Genomic DNA, 19,870 nt, shown 5'->3' on the forward strand with positions numbered 1-19,870 from the left:
ATTATGTTGTAAATAGTTCCCCAGCATACTCTTGGAGAACATAATTTCCTATTATTAGGCATTTGGGTAGCTTCCAATAGTCACTAAAATATTTCCAATTTCACTATAAAGAACAATGAGATGGAATTCCTTGTATTTAAACATTTTTGTGTCTGTGTAATTGATCATTTTCTTCAGATAACTTCTTAAAAGTGAAATTAGTAGGTCGAAGCATCTAAAGATTTTGAGTATTGAAGCTGTGACATCTGTGGTCATTAAAATTCAATTTTAAGTTGTCTGTGTCTAACGATAAACCCAGTGGAAATATCACGGATAGTACAGATTCTTTTCAAGTCTGATTACCTAGGGTATGCCCCACCTGGCTGAGTTGTTCCAGGTGCTATCATGAGAAAAGGCTTTGTGTAGGAGAATCCCACTCCACTGCAGCTTCACTAACAACAGCTACTATGAATTTTAAACACTCCTCATATCTGATATTAAAAGTCTTTTATCTAGTTTTATTTTAATTAACACTTTTTTGCAGTTAATAAGGTTGAATGTCCTATAAGCTTGTTGCTATTTTTTCCATTTGGATTTTTTTCTTTTTAAATTGAGGTGTAATTGACTTATGATATAATATTAGTTTCAGGTGTACAACATAGTGATTTAATATTTTTATACATCACGAAGTGATCACCACTATGAGTCTCGTTACCGTCTGTCATCGTACAATGCTGTTACAATATTATTGACTGTAGTCCTTTTCCTGTACGTTACATCCACATGTGTTATTTATTTTGTAACTGGAAGTTTGTACCTCTTAATCCCCTTCACCTATTTCGCCCCCCCATCCCCCCTCCACTCTGTTGACCACCTGCTTGTTCTCTGTATCTGAGTCTGTTTCTATTTAGTTTTTTTATTCTTTTGTTTTGTTTTTTAGATTCCATACATAAGTGAAGTCATTCAGTATTTGTCTTTCTCTAACAGGCTTATTTCACTTAGCATAACACCCTCTAGGTCCATCCATGTTTTTGCTGATGGCAAAATTTTTTATTGCTGAGTAATATTCCTTTGTGTGTGTGTGTGTGTGTGTGTGTGTGTGTGTGTGATCTTCTTTATCCATCTATCTCTTTATGGACACTAGGTTGCTTCCATATCTTGGCTATTACAAATAATGCTCCAATGAACATTGGGTACATATACCTTTTTGAATTAGTGTTTTTGTTTTCTTCAGATAAACACCCAGAAGTGGAATTACTGGATCGTATGGTAGTTCTATTTTTAATTTTTCTTCAAAAATTAAATCTCCATACTGTTTTTCATAGTGACTGTATCAATTACATTCCTACCAACATTAAATGTGGGTTCTCTTTTCTCTACATCCTCGCCAACACTTACTTCTTTTCTTTTTGATAATAGCCATGTGACAGGTATGAGGTGATATCTCATTGTGGTTTTAATTTGTATTTCCCTGATATCTAGTGATGACTAGTGATGTGGAACATCTTTTCATGGTCCTGTTGGCCATCTTTATGTCATCTTTGAAAAAAATGAATATTCACGTCCTCTGCCTGTTTTTTAATTGGATTTTTTTTATATTGAATTGTAGACACTTTTTATATTTTGAATATTAACCCCCTTATCAGATGTGTCATTTGCAAATATTTTCTCCCATTCAATAGGCTGCTTTTTCATTTTGTGAGGCTTCCTTCACTGTGCAAAAGCTTTTTAGTTTGATATAGCCCCATTTGTTTATTTTTGCTTTTGTTTCCCTTGTCTGAGGAGACCAAACAAAAAAATATTGCTAAGACTGATGTCAAAGAGCGTACTGCCTATGTTTTCTTCTAGGAGTTTTATGATTTCAGGTCTTATATTGTCTTTAAACCATTTTGAGTGTATTTTTGTATATAGTGTAAGAAAATGGTCTAGTTTCATTCTTTTACATGTAGCTGTCCAGTTTTTTGCAGCACCATTTATTGAAGAGATCATCTTTTCTCTATTGTATGTTCTTGCCTCTTTTGTTGTAGATTAATTGATCACAAGCAGTGAGCTTATTTCTGGGCTCTCTATTATGTTCCACTGATCTATGTGTCTGTTTTTTGTGCCAATCCCATACTGTTTTAATTACTGTAGCTTTGTAGTGTAGTTTAAAATCAGGGAGCATGATACTGCCAGCTTTGTTCTTTTTACTCAAGATGGCTTTGGCTATTTGGAGTCTTTTGTGGTTCCATAGAAATTTTAGAACTATTTGTTCTAGTTCTGTGAGAAATGCCATGGGTATTTTGATAGAGATTACATTGAATCTGTAGATTGCTTTGGGTAATATGAACATTTTAACAATACTAATTCTTCCATAGCATGAGCACAGCATACCTTTCCATTTCTTTTTCAATTTTTTTCATCAGTGTCTTTTAGTTTTTAGCATACAGGGCATTCATTTCCTTGGTTAAATTTATTCCTAGGTATTTTATTCTTTTTGATGCAATTGTAAATTGGATTTTTAAAAATTTTTCCTTCTGATAGTTCATTATTAGTGTATAGAAATGCAACTGACTTCTGTATATTAATTTTGTATCTTACAACTTTGCTGACTTCATTTATTAGTTCTAACAGTTTTTGGTGGAGTCTTTAGGGTTTTCTATATATAGTATTGTCATCTGCAAATAGTGATGTTAATTTTTTTCCCTTCCAATTTGGATGCCTTTTATTTCTTTTTCTTGTCTGGTCACTGTGGCTAGGACTTCCAATACTGTGTTGAATAAAAAGGTGAGAGTGAATATTGTCTTCTTGTTCCTGATTTTAGAGAAAAAAAAAGTCAGCTTTTCACCATTGAGTATGATGTTAGCTGTGGGTTTGTGTAGGTGGCCTTTATTGTGTTGAGATATGTTTCCTCTATACCCACTTTGTTGAGAGTTTTTGTCATAAACGGAAGTTGGATTTTGTCATGCTTTTTCTGCATCTACTGAGATGATCATTTAATTTTTATCCTTCACTTTGTTAATGTGGTGTATCACATTGATTTGTGGATATTGAACCATCCTTGCATCCCTGGAATAAATCCCACTTGATTATGATGTATGATGCTTTCAGTGTATTGTTGAATTCTATTTACTAATATTTTCTTTTGGATTTTTGTGTCTATGTTTATCACAGATATTAGCCTATAATTTTTTTTTTGTAGTGTCTTTGTCTGGTTTTAGTATCAGGGTAATGCTGGCCTTGTAGAATGAATTCGGAAGTATTCCTTCCTCTTTAAATTTTTTGGAACAGTTTGAGAAGGCTAGGTATCAACTCTTTTCTAAATGGTAGAATTCCCTTGTGAAGTTGTCTGGTCCTCACTTGTTTTTGGGGGGTCTTTTGATTACTGATTCAGTTTCACTGCTTGTAATTGGTGTGTTCAGATTCTTATTTTTTCCTAATTCAGTCCTGGAAGATTATACGTTTCTAGGAATTTATAGATTTCTTCTAGGTTGTCCAATTTGTTGGCATATAATTATTCACAGTAGTCTTTTATTTGTGTTTCTGTGGTATTGGTTAGACTTTCTCTTTCATTTCTGATATTATTTGTTTGGGCCCTCTCTTTTTCTTGATTAGTCTGTCAATTTGTATATTTTTTAAAAGTTCTTAGCTTCATTGATTTTTCTATTTTTTTCAGCCTCTATTTTATTTATCTCTCCTCTGATCTTTATTCTTTCCCTTTACTATATTTGGGCTTTGTTCTCCTTTTTCTAGTTTCTTTGGGTATAAGATTAGATTATTTGAGGGTTTATTTGGGGTTTTGTTTGCTTGTTTTGTTTTGTTTTGTTTTGTTTGTTTGTTCAGATAGACCTGTAGTGCTGCTATGAAGTTTCTTAGAATTGATCTCTTAGAACTGATTTTTCTGTGTCCCAGAGACTTTGGAAAGTGGTATTTACATTTTCATTTGTCTTAAGATATTTTAAAATTTTCTCTTTGATTTATTTGTTGACCCATTAGTTGTTTAGTAGCATATTGTTTAGTCTCCATATGTTAGTCCCATGTTCCAGTTTTATTCCTATAAATGATTTGTATTATCATACTGGTGTTGTTGGAAAATATGCTTGATATGATTTCAATCTTATTAAATTTATTGTGATTTGTTTTGTGACCTAGCATGTGATCTATCCTGAATAATGTGTCATGTGTACTTGAAAAGAATGTACTCTGCAGTTTTTGAATGGAATGTCCTCTATATACCTGTTAAGTCAATCTGGTTTAATGTGTCATTTAAGGCAATATTTCATTATTGATATTTTTGTCTGGATGATTTAGCCATTGATTTGAGTGGGGTAAAGTCCCCTATAATTATTGTATTACTGTCAATTTTTCCTTTTATGTCTATTAATTTTTGCTTTATGTATACTTAGGTGCTTCTGTGTGGGCACATAAATATTTATGAATGCTATACCTTTTTAATTGACTTCTTTATTATTATGTAATGACCATATTTCTTTTTTCTTTTTTTTAAATTATAGTCTTTGTCTTAAAGTCTATTTTGTCTGATAGAGTAGTGCTACTCCGGCTTTCTTTTCATTTGCATTTGCATAGAAAATCTTTTTCTATCCTTTCCCTTTCAGGCTATGTGTGTTTTTAGATCTTAAGTGAATCTCTTGCATGCAGCATATAAATGGGTCTTTTTTTTTAACCCATTCAGTCACTCTATGTCCTTTGATTAAAGCATTTATTCCATTTACATTAAAGTGATTATTGATAAGTATGTACTTATTGCTATTTAGTTAATTGTTTTCTGGTTGTTTTGGGTACTTCTTTGTTACTTTCTTCTTCTTTTAGTCTCTTCCCTTTTGGTTTGATGTTTTCTTTTTCTTTTTTGTATATGTGTTGTAGGTTTTTTGTTTCTGGTTGCGTTAATGTTCATATATATGGTTATAAGTTTTTTTTCCTTTCAGCACTTTAAGTATATTATTCTACTCCCTGATGGCCTGCAAAATTTCTGCTGAAAAATCAGTTGATAGCCTTATAGGATTTGCCTTGAATATTGTGCATTATATTCCTCTTGCTGTCTTTAAAATTCTCTGCCTTTTACCATATTAATTATGATATGTCTTGGTATAGATCTCTTTGGGTTTATCTTGTTTGGGACTATTTCCTTCTCCATGTTAGGGAAGTTTACAGCCATTATTTCTTCAAATAAGTTTTATGCCCCTTTCTTTCTCTCGCTTCCTTCTGAGATCCTGATAATGCAAATGTTAGTATGCTTGATGTTGTCTCAGAGGTTCTTTAAACTATCCTCATTTTTAAAAATTCTTTTTTTTCTTTTTGCTGTAATGATTGGGTGATTTCCATTAGTCTGTCTTCCATGTTGCTTATATATTCTTCTGTATCATCTAATCTGCTCTCGATTCTCTCTAGTGTATTTTTCATTTTAGTTATTGTATTCTTCAGTTCTGATTGTTTCTTTTTTATATTTTCTAACTCTTTCTTGAAGTTTTCACTGTATTCTACCATTCTTCTCCTAATTTCTATAAGCATCTTTATGACCATTGCTTTGAACTCTTTATTAGCTAAATTACTTATCTTTATTTCATTAGGGTTGTTTTTCCTGGGGTCTTATCTTGTTCTTTCTTTTGGAATAAATTCTTCTGTGTTCTTGTTTTGTTTGATTTTCTGGGTTTGTTTCTGTGAATTAGGTTATCTCTCCTGGTCTTAAAGATGTGGCCTTGTGTAGGAATGTCCCCTGTGTAGATTTTGTGCACCAAGTGGCCTTGGAAGACCAATTGGGGCTGGAGCAGGAAGGCAGGAGTGTGTTTTAGGGGATGTCAGGCAGGGCTAGGGCCTCCCTGGCAATATGGCTGGAACTGAAGTGGACACTGGTCAAGGCTCTCCTGGGCTGGGTTGGGGTTGCCACCTTGGCAGGCTGGCTAGAGGACCAAGTTCTTTTTAAACTGCTGCCTCTGTGCTGGGACTCAGAGAGAGCAAGTTTGTGCATAAGCCCTTTAAGAGGGGAGTCTTAGTTTCATACAGCTCTTTAGCTTTTCTAGATGTAAGTCCCATAGGTTTTCAAATCCAGTTATGGGGTCTCATCTTCCTGGTGCAGGTCCCAGGTCTGTGGTGCCCAATGTGGGGCTGGAAGTCCTCACTCCTTAGGGAGGTCCTCCAGTTTTGTGATATCCATTCTGCTTTTGAGTTGCCTACCAGGGATATGGGTTGCCTCCTACCCAACTCAATGAGGTTTTTTTTTTCTTTACATCCTTAATTGTAGAAGAGCTGTTCTGCTAGTCTGTAGGTTGTTCTTAGAGAGAGTTGTTCTATATGTAGTTGTAATTTTGGTGTGCCCATGAGAGGAGGTGAGCTCAGAATCTTCCTACTCTACCATCTTGGTCTTGCCTCTAGTCTTTTCTTATTGCTTGTAAATGATTTTATATAGTAGAGTATAATTCTAATTAACATAATTTGCAGTTTTAAAAAAATCAATTTCATTCACCTTTTAAATTTTTTATAATATATATTTGACAGACTTTTAAAATTTTAAATCATCAGAACCTATTAATTTTTCTCTTACAATTTTTTCCTTTGGTTTTATGCTTAGGCCTTTCAAGGCATAAAGGTCAATTGCCTGCTATCTTTTATTAGCCAACAATTTATTAGCAAGTTGTGGACTTGCCCATTTATATGCTGCACTGAATTTGAAATTTTATATTTAATTATAAAAGAAGTAAAACTTGATGGGAGAGGACTTGGCCTTGGCATCCACATCTGTTGCCATGATCACAGTCAGCACATAGGTGTGGAAAGGAGTAGGAAGGCCATGGAAGCATGCAGTGGAGAGAAGGGAGAGGATTGAGCACCTCCTACCTGCCACTCCCCTTGCTTACTCTTTAACAACTGCTTTGTTCAACCTTTACATTAACCAAGTGAACAAGGTATTGTCATACCATATCAGTTTTTTAGTCCAGGAAGCTGAAATCTAGAAAGATTGCATCACACACTCATAGTCCCCGAAACAGGGAGAGCTGAGCTGGGATCTGAAAACATGCATGCGTGCAAGGAAATCCTTGGTTCATCCAACTCAGTGCATTCCTTGCATTTCTGCCCCCTTGTACTCCCAGGAAGTCCACCTAAAGAAAGTAATCTTCATGATGGTAAGGCGAGGACTTGGTTCCCAAATAATTGGATGACTGTGACTACCTATTACTATTATTGTTACAATAATAGCACAGGTTATTAGTAATTCCCAAATGTCAGACTTGGCATGCTTGCAACCTGGCAGCAATTTGCAGAATAAAGGGGTAGTGATTTGTTTAGGTGAGACAGAGTTCTTTTGTGTTTGAGGGAAGCGTATAATTATTCTGGATGCTGGGTTGAGGAGAAGCAAGAGAATGTTTATTTTCTATGCTTCTCAGTGATACAGTTGAAATCCTCAGATTATATTTAGGTGACTGAGCGCCTGGAATGTGTGATGTTTTTTATAGAAGTCTATATATGATTTGTGCTGAATCAGATATCATCATATGCTACATTTAATAGAGACAAAGGAAGGCATTGTTTAAGAAAATGTTATAGGAGGAAAACTTTATCGATTAAGCTTATTTTTTTCATGCATCTTTTAAAAGACCACCATCATTCCACTCTGCCATTGAGAACATAACATATTTTGACAGCTACTTCCCCAAGCGATCAACATACTTGTAGCTTTTTACAGTCAGGGTTCACCCTGCCCTCACTCGGCATCACATTTGAGAGTGGCTCATTTAGATACTTTTGATACTTAGTATATCATGTAACTCAAAACATGGATCTGTTAGATCACCAATACAGTGCCAACTTTGGGAATGTTGCATCGCAGCATAAAGTGGATTAGGAACATTCTGTGTGAGTAGATGGACACCCTCACCAATTGTAGTTGGCTCTACAATTTACAGGAGAACTGGTTGGACCAGGTGCCTCCTGCTGGCTATCACAGGTTCCCTGGGACCATAATATCACTGGAACAGAAAAGAGACAAAGAGGGGTGGGGGAGGGAGAGAGAGTGAGAGAACACAAATGTGGGAACTCATCAGGGTAAAGAGTAAAGGAAAAGAAGAAGCAGAATCAGAATGAGAGCTACTGAAAATAATAGAAAGAATTCAGGAGATACTCATATGTGTGTGTATTTTACTTTGGTCTTCATAGAATTTTTTAAATGATGGGATTGGGGTCGTTTTTATTTTATTTTTGTGCTTTTCTGAAATTTTCCAATATAAAATTTTAGGGATAAAAAAGGAAAATAAAAGTCAATTTTAAAATTGGTCTCTGACTTGGAATATTGCAAACCCTGGTCTCAGCCTTGCAAGCCTAGAGTCTTTTTCCATTTTTCCTGAGCTTCATCCTTCATTTGTTTAAGAGAAGGCTTATTTCTGTTTGGTCAAATGAAAGCCTATATTCTGGCAATAACCTTCTTTTTCTTTTTTTTCCCCCCTAACACACAGCATGGGACAGAGTGGGCCTCCTCCCCATGCAGTGTGTGCTCTTGCACTCATGGGAAAGTCCGATGCACCCCCCGACCATGCCCACCGCTGTTATGTGGACACCAGGAGCTGGAATTCATCCCTGAAGGAAGCTGCTGTCCAGTCTGTGTGGGCCCTGGGAGTGAGTATGAGCTTGTAGAGAGAGACCCTCTTTACCTTTGAAGTTTACCTGGTGACATCCCAACTTTTCTCTCTCTTGCTCAGTATGGTTCAAAGATCCCTAACCCCATTTATTATTGGAACCGAAATGTAGCCTTGCACACGGCAGAAGTGATGCTGCAGAGAGTGAGATTGGAACAAATTCTCAAGCTCCATTCCAAACTTAAGATTCTAAGACTCTCTGATTTATTATTTTGCCTTGGCCAGTTGCAATCCCTCTGTGTTCATAGCTCCAGAGAAGGAAAGGGAGGAAGGGACAAGACCCTTTGCTATGATTGCATAAGGCCAAGGTATTAATAGTTCATCCTGCATCTTGGTGGAGATAAGAACGAACAAATCACTTCTCCATGTAGTAGCACCAGCACTAATTCTGCTGGTCTTTCAGATGACATCTTTCTCCAAAATACACCAAGTAGGAAGCAGGTATTTCATTTGTCTTTATGGCCTCTTTGCCATGGAGATTATGCCTGCCTGCAAACCAAGGCACAGCTCAGCAAGCCAGGGGCATGCTTCCAGGTTATCTCCTTAGAATTCATGTTTGGACCAAGTACCTTTTATTTCATTTTAAGAATATATGTCCCTTTCCATTTTTATAATTAAGTAGTATATACTTCACGATAAATATGAATTATTGTCATTGCTATATTATATTCTCTCCTGGTGTATAATGGCTAAAATTACTCTTTTTAAATAGCACCTGGAAGCTACACTCTGTCCTTGCCTTTTCCCTTTAAAAAGACCCCTGGTGTCTTTCTGATCCTCAGTTATTCCATTCCTGGCAGCCGTTTACCCTGGGAGAACCATTCTGGGGATTAAAAAGTATGGTTGTTAGGAAATGATGAAAGTGGAATGCATTCCTCATGCATTTCACATGTCACCCACCAGAAAAGGATGGACAGCTGCTTTGGGCCAAATAACCCTGCAAGTGAAAATACTCCAGCAGAGGTTAGGGATGGGGTGGAGAGTGGGCTGTCTGGGTTTGTGAGCTCCTTTCTTACATTTAGGGTACTTTCTTGTTGGCTCTCTATGAGAAAGATCTATTGGAAGCATTTTGCCCGGAGAGAGCAGAGTATCAGCCAGCACCAACTCCATAATTTACTGGGTGCATAGTAAACATGCAGGGCCCCTTGTTCAAAAAGCAGGGGGGGGGGAAGCATTTCTTTTCTTCTGTGGGGTTTTGCAACCTGTCTTGTTTTTAATTTATTATTAATGTCACACTCCCTCAGGCACGGCGATATTTGCTGGGTGAGTAAGACCCCCACAGGTACCCAGGGCCCACCCTGCTACTTGCTGCTTAGGGTACATGCACTCCCCAGGCACCCACACCCAGGTCCCCGCTATGGTTGGAGGGTGGCAGCTTTGACTGGGCACAGATTCGGAGTCAGGCTCCTGAGAACCTAGGAAGGCAAGGAGGCAGTGGGAGGTAGGGCTGTGCGTGAGGGAGGCTCCACACCCCTAGCACATGCTACCTGTTGCCCCAGACTTCACTCACGAAGCTCAGAGAGAAAGTTAAGAACTCCATACAGTGACTGCAGAGCAAGACCCCCGAGGACGGGCCCCCCTTGTTTGCACTGCGCCCCGGAGCGCAGGGCCCTGTGTGGCTGCACTGGCCGCACACGCATGCGGTCAGCCCTGGGATCAGCAAGTGCAATGCCCCCAGTAATCCTTATTGCTCTGACCTTCCAGAACCCTGCTCCCACGGAGCCCGTGTGTTTCAGGATGGGGAGGACTGGCCATTGAGTCGGTGCGCCAAGTGTGTGTGTAGAAATGGGGTCGCCCAGTGCTTCACAGCTCAGTGTCAGCCTCTGTTTTGTAACCAGGTAAGGAAGACAGTCTCAGAATGGATCCTTCACAGACTGTTAACTTCACTGTTCAGGAATTTGGAGTCTCTTCTGAGATTATGTCAGGCAGGCCTCGAAGTACTGAGAACAAGAAGCCATGGCTGTTTTATTTTCCTTATACTTTTGGAGACCACCCCTGAGACGTTTCTTTTACCCTTAGAAGCTACAGATGGGTCTAATTACCAGCCATTTAGGCTAATTGTTACATAATGAAACTGAGCCTTCAGAGTCCACACAAAGAAGCTGCCAAACTCTAGTTGCAGACATTCCAAAAATGTCAAGCCAAACATCTGGAAAATTCAGCAAGATAATCAGGATTGTTATTGTTTTTCAATGCATAGGTATAGTCTGCTTTATAAAGACATATACATGTCTTTGAACCTGATTATCCAGATGTACCTTATTTAATTCTTACAAGGTAATGATTCAGATTATCAAAGGATTTTCTCCAGAGAGGTTTACAATAGGGGGATCTTGTTTCGTTTAAAGTGGATCTGATTTTCAAAATATTAGTCTCTTGACACAAATTTACAAGAGAAAATCAATTGCAAGTAAATTTGGTATACATGGCATTTTATAGTTTTTTCTTCTTCCAGTGGCTCCTATGGATGTTCCTTGGCAGTTACAGATAACCATGAAAGGAGTTTGCCTCCAGTTGAAAAATAGCTCATTTTTGATCTAAGAAAAAGCTGGAAGCGAGCATTCAGTGGATACTGAGCAGTACTTTGTGTCAAATAAGACAAAATCGATAACGTGGAATATTGTGACAATTGGGCAATATTTTTAAAGGCAGACAAAAGGCAATTAGGCAAGAAATGCTAAATGCCAAATAAAGGGAAAATGTATCTAATTGAAAGACTAGATTGTATTACCCACACTACAGCCACTACTGCACACACGTCACATCTCTCAATTCATCACAAAGTCTTGTCCTAGCTTTCAGATTACAAATGAGCTTCTTGGTAGATTTGCATAATATCTCACATTCAGAAGATATTGTAGTGTTGGGGCCTTTTTGATTTACACATTCCAGGGTTTAGTCCCCATGTGTAAGAAGGGTAATTAAGCAGTTTGCCACCATTACAATAAGTGAGGTGGGAGGATGGATGGAGGACACACTCCATTGTGAAACCTTTGGTTGTAAGTCTTTTTTTTTTTTTAAGCTCTTTATTGGAGTATAATTGCTTTACACTGTTGTGCCAGTTTCTGCTGTACAACAAAGAGAATCAGCTGTATTTATACATATATCCCCATATCCCCTCCCTCCTGCAACTCCTTCCCACCCTCCCTATCCCACCCTTCTAAGTCATCACCCATTATCCAGCTGATCTCCCTATGTTATGCAGCAGCTTCCCACTAGCTATCTATTTTACTGCTTTAAGTCTTTAAAAACTTAACCATGACTGCATATAAGGGGTTAGCTTGGAATATTGAAAGTACTGGTTCCCATTCTAAAAAACATTAAGGATAAATTCTAGCTTCAAACAGTACTCACTTAGAGTTTGCACTGATTAACTTTGAAAGATGAAATTTGTTGCCATACTTTAGAGCTAATTGCTATGCAAGCATTCTGAAGTCTTGAAAATAGATTGATTTTAATCACTTGCATCAAATCTATAGTTTTGCCTTGACATTAAAAAATATCCAACTCTCAGATTGTTTAAACCATTTTTCTTGATTTAATATCACTATTAACCATTGGGTGTTCTGATGATATAAAGAGGTGCTATAGAATCAGTGCCTTTGCTGGAAACATCACCGCCACCATCTAACCATCACCATCCCCACATTGAGGGCATTTATTATGTGCTAATCATTAATTTCAAGAACTTTTTAATTCTCATAACAACCCTATGAAGTAGGAGCTATTATTATCATCCCATGTTACAGTAGATAAAACTGAGATACAGAGTTTAAATAATTTGCTCAAGGTACCACATTTATGAAGTGTCAGTGATTCTAACCTAGGCAGTTCTACATCACAACCTCAGCAGACCACACCTGACTCATATTTTAACCACTACACTATATCTCCTCCCAAAATGATGAGTTACGTATCATTTATGTATAATAATAATCACAGAACAATAATTGCTAACGTGATTGAGCATGATTGCAAGCATTTTATATGTAACTCATGCATTTTTTAAAGCTCATTCACTTAAAAAACACACACACACGTTCACCAAAAGAGATGTTTTTCCAGGTCTTGAGCTCTAGAAAAATTTGATTTTTAATATAAAGTGTTTTTTTAATTGTAAAAGGAATCTGTATCCATTAAGGAAAGTTTGGAAAAAGCAGAAGAGCAGAAAAGAAAATGATCATCCATGTTTCCATCACTCCAAAAGATCACAACAGAATTTTGTTTTGATAATTCATCCCAATTTTTCGGCAGGCAAATGTGAATGTATTTGTTTGCATAGTTATAATCGGATTTTAGGAGTTAGTGATTATCTCTGACAAAAGGAGAAATTCCTGTGTTCAGATAAGGGGTTGTTCCCTTAGTGGGTGATGTAAATTCATACTGAGACTGCTTGCCTTCAGCTTCTGTCCAGATGCCTTGTGAACAGAGCCCTCACCCATCCACGTTTTTGTAGGCTCATTAAAATGTTCAGTCTGATGAGAGTTCTTCCTGATACAATTCTTACCATTTTTTAATACTATGATTTTCCCATTCCCAATATTGATTAATCTAAGTGAATTGAACTTCATCTTCAGATTTTTTTTAAAAAAGCTAAAAAATTGGTATGTCTTCTGAGCCACTGTTTTGAAAATTATTTTCTATTTGCCTACATTCATGAAAGATAATTTGTAGGGGTCTAAAATTAAGGAGATTATAATCTCTTTCTGTATCAACCCTATAATCTCTGTTCCATTGAATTCTGGAATTTAGTGCCACGGAGAAGTCTGAGGTTTGTCTGCTTTCTATTCTGTTAGATTCAGCTAGTTCACTCTGTTGAATTCTTGCAGGATGTTTCTTTATCTTTATAATTAGAACATTTTCCCAGGATATTTCTAAGTGAGGTGTCTTTTCACATAGTTTGCCTAGAATATTGTGAAGCCCTTTCAGTCTGTATTCCAGGCGTGAAATGTTTTCTTTAGTTATGGCTTTGATTTAGTTATGTCTGTTTCAATTATTCTTATTTCTTCAGAAACACTTCTGATCCGTAGATCTCTCCCCTGCCTCCCTGCTCATTATCCACCACGTTCTCTCTCATCATTTTCACTTTTGTGTCTTTCCTCTGCATTATGGAGAGAGCTTCTTGAGTCTGTATTTACTATCTCAAGTATTGATTTTAGTTTGATGATTTTGCTTTAATTTTCTTTTAATTCTTCCTTATTTCTACTATCATTGGTTCATCTATTTTTTTTAATCCCGAAGCTTTTTCTTTCTTTATTTCTTCTTGCTTCTATTTAATAAAGACAGCATTTTCTTCTATCTTCTTGATGTTGCAAAATGGCTTAAAGCTTTTATTTTAGATCCTGCAGTATGTAGTTTTTAGAAATCTGTTCTTTCTGTGCATCTTCAGAATGTTATTACTTTTGCTTGCTCTTTAGGGTTTCCCCTCCAGGTTTCTTTCTTTCAATTTACTCAGCCTTGATCAAGGGAAATGTGTCCATACCCAGTGCTTGAAAGCTGCAGGGGTGAGTGGCCTGTCCTTAGCTAATTCCCTTTCTTGGATCCATAGCCAGGTGCTAAGAAAGTTGCGTGTTTCCCTGACCAAGGGTCTGGCAGGTTTTCGTTTAGTGTAGCTCTGTTGTACTGAGATCAGATCTTTTTCTGTCTCCACTGCCCAACCCTCTTACATTTTGAATTCATGAAACGTAAAACCATAATCTCCAGTTTGCAAGGGTTCTCTCCATGTCTCTCAGTGACTATTTGCTTTACATTTGGGGCATCCTCTTCCCCACTTTTTATCACTTCCTCTACCTCCCCCAACACATATTTCCCACTCTTTTTTGTTTTGTTTTCTTTTTTTTTACATCAGATATAGAAAGAAAGACATTGAGTGAGGTGAAAGGCTAGGCTGGCACTCTGACGGCTTCAAACAGCAGTGGCCGCACACTGTGCGGACGAACCCCTGTTGTGTTTGGTATTGGAAGGCAGAAAGTTGGGAAGAGATGATGGTTTTTATTTCTGTTTAGGTTCATAAAGTAGAGAAAGAACACAGAAAGTCTTATGGTCAGTGGGACTTCTTCTTGGCAATGGCAGGAATTTGGCTGTTCTACTTTTTGGTGGTAGGATTTTTATCTCATTTTTATACCTTCGTAGGTGTTATAGGAGAAGATATTTTGTCAAGAGCTGTTAGCCATAATATACTATAAACTTTGTTATAAGTATTTTTATTTAAGGAATATAGAAAGCCATAATTAAATTCAGTTGACCCTTGAGCAACGTGGTTCGAAATATGTGGGTCCACTTAAATGCAGATTTTTTTTCAATAGTAAATAGTACAGTGCTACATGATCCATGGTTAGTTGAATCCATGGATGCAGAACCACTGATGTGGAGGAACTGTGGATACCTAAGGCTGACTCTAAACTGTATTCAGATTTTCAGCTGCGTGAAGGGTCAGCTACCCTAACCTCCCCATTGTTCAAGAGTCGCCATATCCTTAATGGTGGTCCTACCCAAAATTGTAATGACATTAATCGTGCATTTTTTTGGTATTGAACTCTGGTGATTATTGAGGGTACCATATTAGACATGGGGTTGGCAAACTTTTCTGTAAAGAGCCAGATAGTGAACATTTTCAGCTCTGTGTGCCATATAGTTGGAACAGCTTCTCAGCCCTTCCATTACCGCACAGAAACATCCATGGATAATATGTACATGAATGGATGTGGCTGCATTCCAGGAAAAGTTGATGGAAATTGGTGGTGGGCTGGGTTTGGTCATCAGTCCGTAGTGTGCTAGCCCCTGTGTAGTCTACAGGTTTGGAAGCGCAAATCTGAGAAGACCAGAATGATAGGATTCAGGTGTATGATAGCAACAAAAACGTACAGCCTCTCCCGTTTCTCTGACCCACTCTGCCGCTCACCTTCTTACTCGCCTCTCCAGTCCTGCTGATAAAGCACCAGCCCAGGTGGGATTTCAGTTCTCAGTCATGACGTTCTCTCACATAATGGGATATTTCCTCCTTAAATGCTTCTCCTCCCTGCCCTTGATGGTCTCTATTTGTGAAGAAAGATTCTGTTTCTGTCAATAAAATATATAATTAAGTATTGCCAATAAGAATCGGAAACTTGATTTTCCTTGCATCAACCTCTTTACAAGTAGTTACCTGCCCCCTCCCCGCTGCCACACATGCGCTGTCCACTTGGCGCTGCCATTGTCCTAGGGTTTAGTCCATGTCCGTTAAGATAGTTTAATACTAACTCTATATTTTTGTTCAAGGTTTGTAATCATGACATTTGTTTCCTGTTTACTGAACATTGTATAAGTTCGTTGTTACTTCAGTAAACTTACTGAATAAAATTAAGGTTATATGACACCCCCCTATACACACGCCCCCAGGTACACCGGCCTTCTTTTCTTGCTGAGTGAATTCCGCAGCAACCATGATAATAAAATTTCATTTTCTGCTTTTTGTAAGAGAAAGTGCAGATAACTGTTTAGGAGGTATCTTCTGTATAAGATCAGTCACTTCTTAGTGATTGAACTTTGGTTTATTCTAATCCTCCTTCTCTTGCCTTTAATTTATCTACCTTCCTGCCATTCAAAAGGCTGTGGTGATGTCAAAGTGAGAAGCTGATTCTTTGGCATTAATGAAGAGATTGTTGCTGTGAAAATTCTTCTTAGGGCAGCAGAGACAAAGGGTCTGATATTCTGGTGGTGGGGGTGGTAGAGCTGAAACTGTAGGAATAAGGCAGTGGGGGGTTCTTTGGGCATTTAGTGTTTGTCAGTCATATTTCTCTGCACTGGCTTATTCCTAGATATCTAGGGGCACGACTGATTTTTTTCATGTTAAGGACCTCCCTAATGCATATATATATATATATAAAAATGTGTGGATTCACGTAAAGATGCAAAAGAATAGTGAAGTAGCTTGTCAAGAGAGGGATGTCTTTGCTTTGAGATTAGGAGTGACTCAGCAGGAGTGTAAATGTCCTTAAGTGTTGAATGGTTGGTGCTCTGAAGTCTGCCAACCATTTACTATTATCAGCTCAGCTCTGTGACCTCGGGCGAGTCACTCAACCTCTCTGATCTTTACTTTTCTTATTTGTGAAAGCTGGATAGGAACATCTACTTTACAGGGTCATGTAAAGCGCTTAAAACAGTACCTGGCAAACGCGAGGTACTATTATTATTGTTAATAGTTGTGCTTTTAGTTTTCTTAGAAGTGGATGGGACTTGAGGATTGTGCAAACTTCTTAAGAGTCACACCACCCTGAGAAGTGCTAATTCTTACCAAAGCACCAGGTGACTAATAAATACTAAATGAGAGGAAATTGCTGTTTCTTGGATGCTTGAGGCACATAATTGAGTTGGCTGTGAGTGAAATTTTCCTACTGTTGTGTATTTCATTAATACCGCCTTTTGATGGACTGTTTTTGGGGTGTTAAGGATGAAACTGTAGTCCGAGTCCCTGGAAAATGTTGCCCACAGTGCTCTTCGCGATCCTGCTCTGCAGCCGGCCGAGTCTACGAGGTAAGCTTTGATGTGCTCCATGGAGGTGTTTTGACATAAGTTCTCACACATCTGCCCTCCGCCCTTCTAACCACCGTACCTCCCCCGCCCACGTCTGACTCTTAACCAGGATTAGTAACTCAGTACATAAGGGCTTTTTTCTTCTCTTCATGGAAAGCGTTTGTGAAAAAATTAAATCGGAGGGAATTAGAAATATAAAAGAATGTGCTGGCGAGCAGCACCTGATTCATGAACCTTGGTGAACTTACTGCTCACACGTCCAGAAGGGAAAAAGGACTATCATTGGTTACTGTCACTTTACACTTAGGTTGGAGGCTCTGGGAATGTCTGTCTGCTTCGGTTGGATTTTATGCGCTGATATCCAGAGCCAGTGTCCCCCTGCCTTCTAGTGGGATGGGGAGCATGGGAGTGGGAGATGAGAGAGGGAAAAGGGCAAGAAACTGGGGGTGGTGGCGCCTGCGAACTTGAAAGTACTATTGGGGCAGTCTAGGTAACTACCCAACACACAGTATGCACCAAGTAAGAGTAAGTTCAACAAATTGAATGAATGAATGAATGAATGAGTGTTCTGTCTTGGGGGTGCCCAGCTGAGCCAAAAGAAGGTTACAGTATTCAAAAGAAAAGAATGTATAAAAAATGAACCCAACTACCTCCCTCTCTTGCCAGTCATTCTAAGGAAAACCAAATAGAAATTGGGATTTTTGACTCTCAGTAGAGAATCTGGAACTGATGATACAAATTCTAGGTGGGTCCCTTGGAGTCTAAATGAAAATAACTAATGGGGAAGGGATTTTTGTATATACTACATCTGTGCTGTCCAATACAATAGCCACATATGAGCTAGATTAATTTATTCTGGAAGAGAGAGCCTCTATATCGGTTATGGTGTTCTTGGCGGCAAGCTCCTCTAAAAGTAGCTAAAATGAAACATTTCTTATCTCACATGACAAGAAGCCCAGAAGTGGGACAGTTGCAGGGTTGATCAATCCAGATCTCGATGATGTTGTCAAGGATTTTCACTCTTTTGATCTTTCCACCCTGCCATCCTCAGCATATTGGCATTTGCTTTCTGTCTTGTCACCTCGTGTCTCAGTGTGGCTTCCACAGCTTCAGGCGGCTCGTCCTCACCCAATCATTACTAAATCTGGTAGAAGAAAAGGATGGGCTTTTCTTCTTTTATGGGGGAGGAGAGTCTTTTCCTCAACCTCTGCTGCTTTAGCACGCTTCTCCTGAGGTCTCCTCGGTTGGGACTGAGACAAAGTCTGTGCACTGGCTGCAAGGGAAGCTGGGAAAGTGAGTGTGTGGCAGTGAGAACTGGGTCTCCCAGCAAAGAAGAGCTAAAGAACGACCATCCATTAGCCAGCAAACAGGGTCTTCCTATTAATCTTCATGTTCCAGGGCCTCTATATGCCTGCCAAAGAGCAGGCCCTCAAGGCGTCTGTGGAATGAATATAGTCGAATGAAAACAAATCCAAATTTCTCTTTAGGCATTTATTAACTTTTTTCCTTCATACCTCTTGCTGCCTAAATGATATCATTTCTCAGGAGTATATTTGATGTAGCTCAATTAAAAACTGCAATAAAAAATTGTGTATGTGCCTTGAGTTTCTACTTGATATATGTGACATTTGATTTCCCACCTTTTTTTTCCTTTCTTTACTCAGCATGGTGAGCAGTGGAGTGAAAATGCCTGCACCACGTGTATATGTGACCGGGGTGAGGTCAGGTGCCACAAACAGGCCTGCCCTCCATTAAGATGTGAAAAGGTATTTAAGAGTGTGTAGCTTGATTTTTGAACCTTTATTTGGGGTCATTTAGGAAATGCATTTCTTGGTCCAGTGTGTCCTTTGAGGGAATCAGAAGTTTTTATGATGTTGAAAATATTAGAGATAGGAAGGACCCGCTTCCCAAGAAGGAGGCGGAGGTGAAAGGGAACGTGCCTCAGCTGGGTTAGGTCGGGGGAGAAACAGCATACGGAGTTGGTGTTTTATGTACTTCTGCCACATCGGGTCGGATGTTTTCGCCCCCTCCTCACCACTGCCCTTGCTCCGCTGTTCTCTCTGTTCCCTCAGGGTCAGAGAAGGGCTCAGCGTCACGGGCAGTGCTGTGAGGACTGTGTGTCTCCTGCTGGCAGCTGCTTGCACGGGGGGCTTGTGCGGTACCAGGATGAAATGTGGAAGGGCTTGGCCTGTGAGTTCTGCACGTGTGACCGTGGCCAAGTGACCTGCCGGACCGGAGAGTGTGCCAAAGTGGAGTGTGCCCGGGTAAGAAGCGAAGGCATCTCTGTTTGGACTGTAACGCTCTCTCCAGGGGGATCCGTGGTCCCTCACCTGTCCCTTTCCTCTCAGCAGCAGAGGGGATGACCAGGTTTGAACGCTCAATTTCAGGGAGACTTTTAGCACGAGGACTCTGTGGTATAAAGTAAATGCCACTCTTTGTTCGACTGGCTTGGAACAGCCCCTGGAGCTTTTAGCTCTCTGTGCATCTGGTCAGATGGGAAGCCCTGAGGCAGACACGTGGACGGGGAGGGATGACACGGGACGTTAGCCTATCAGTCAGCGCAGCTGGGCCTTGTTGCTGGTGGCCTCCCAGCTCGCTCTGGTTGTGAAACAGAGTCCGCAGGTGCTCTGGTGGTGGCTGGGCTTTTGTCGCAGGCCACGCTGGCAGCGTTTAGCAGAAAGGAGAGCCAGCACCTAGAGGCTGCTCCTGTGAGTCGGGAAAGAAAATGAAATGTGTTTGTGTTTTTGTTTTAAAGA

General features: G+C 39.1%; 1 protein-coding gene across 1 annotated transcript in view; it reads left to right on the forward strand.

The window, feature by feature from the left end:
* Positions 1 to 19,870, forward strand: part of FRAS1 (Fraser extracellular matrix complex subunit 1) — a 505,547-nt gene that overhangs the window by 251,987 nt on the left and 233,690 nt on the right. The window contains exons 5-9 of the mRNA XM_057725661.1: positions 8,424 to 8,583; positions 10,308 to 10,441; positions 17,031 to 17,114; positions 18,779 to 18,880; positions 19,187 to 19,378. Coding sequence (XP_057581644.1) covers positions 8,424 to 8,583; positions 10,308 to 10,441; positions 17,031 to 17,114; positions 18,779 to 18,880; positions 19,187 to 19,378 — 672 coding nt within the window. The remainder of the gene's footprint in view (positions 1 to 8,423; positions 8,584 to 10,307; positions 10,442 to 17,030; positions 17,115 to 18,778; positions 18,881 to 19,186; positions 19,379 to 19,870) is intronic.

The sequence above is a fragment of the Hippopotamus amphibius genome, chromosome 3 (genome assembly GCF_030028045.1).
Source record: "Hippopotamus amphibius kiboko isolate mHipAmp2 chromosome 3, mHipAmp2.hap2, whole genome shotgun sequence".
In the NCBI taxonomy this organism is placed as follows: Eukaryota; Metazoa; Chordata; class Mammalia; order Artiodactyla; family Hippopotamidae; genus Hippopotamus; species Hippopotamus amphibius.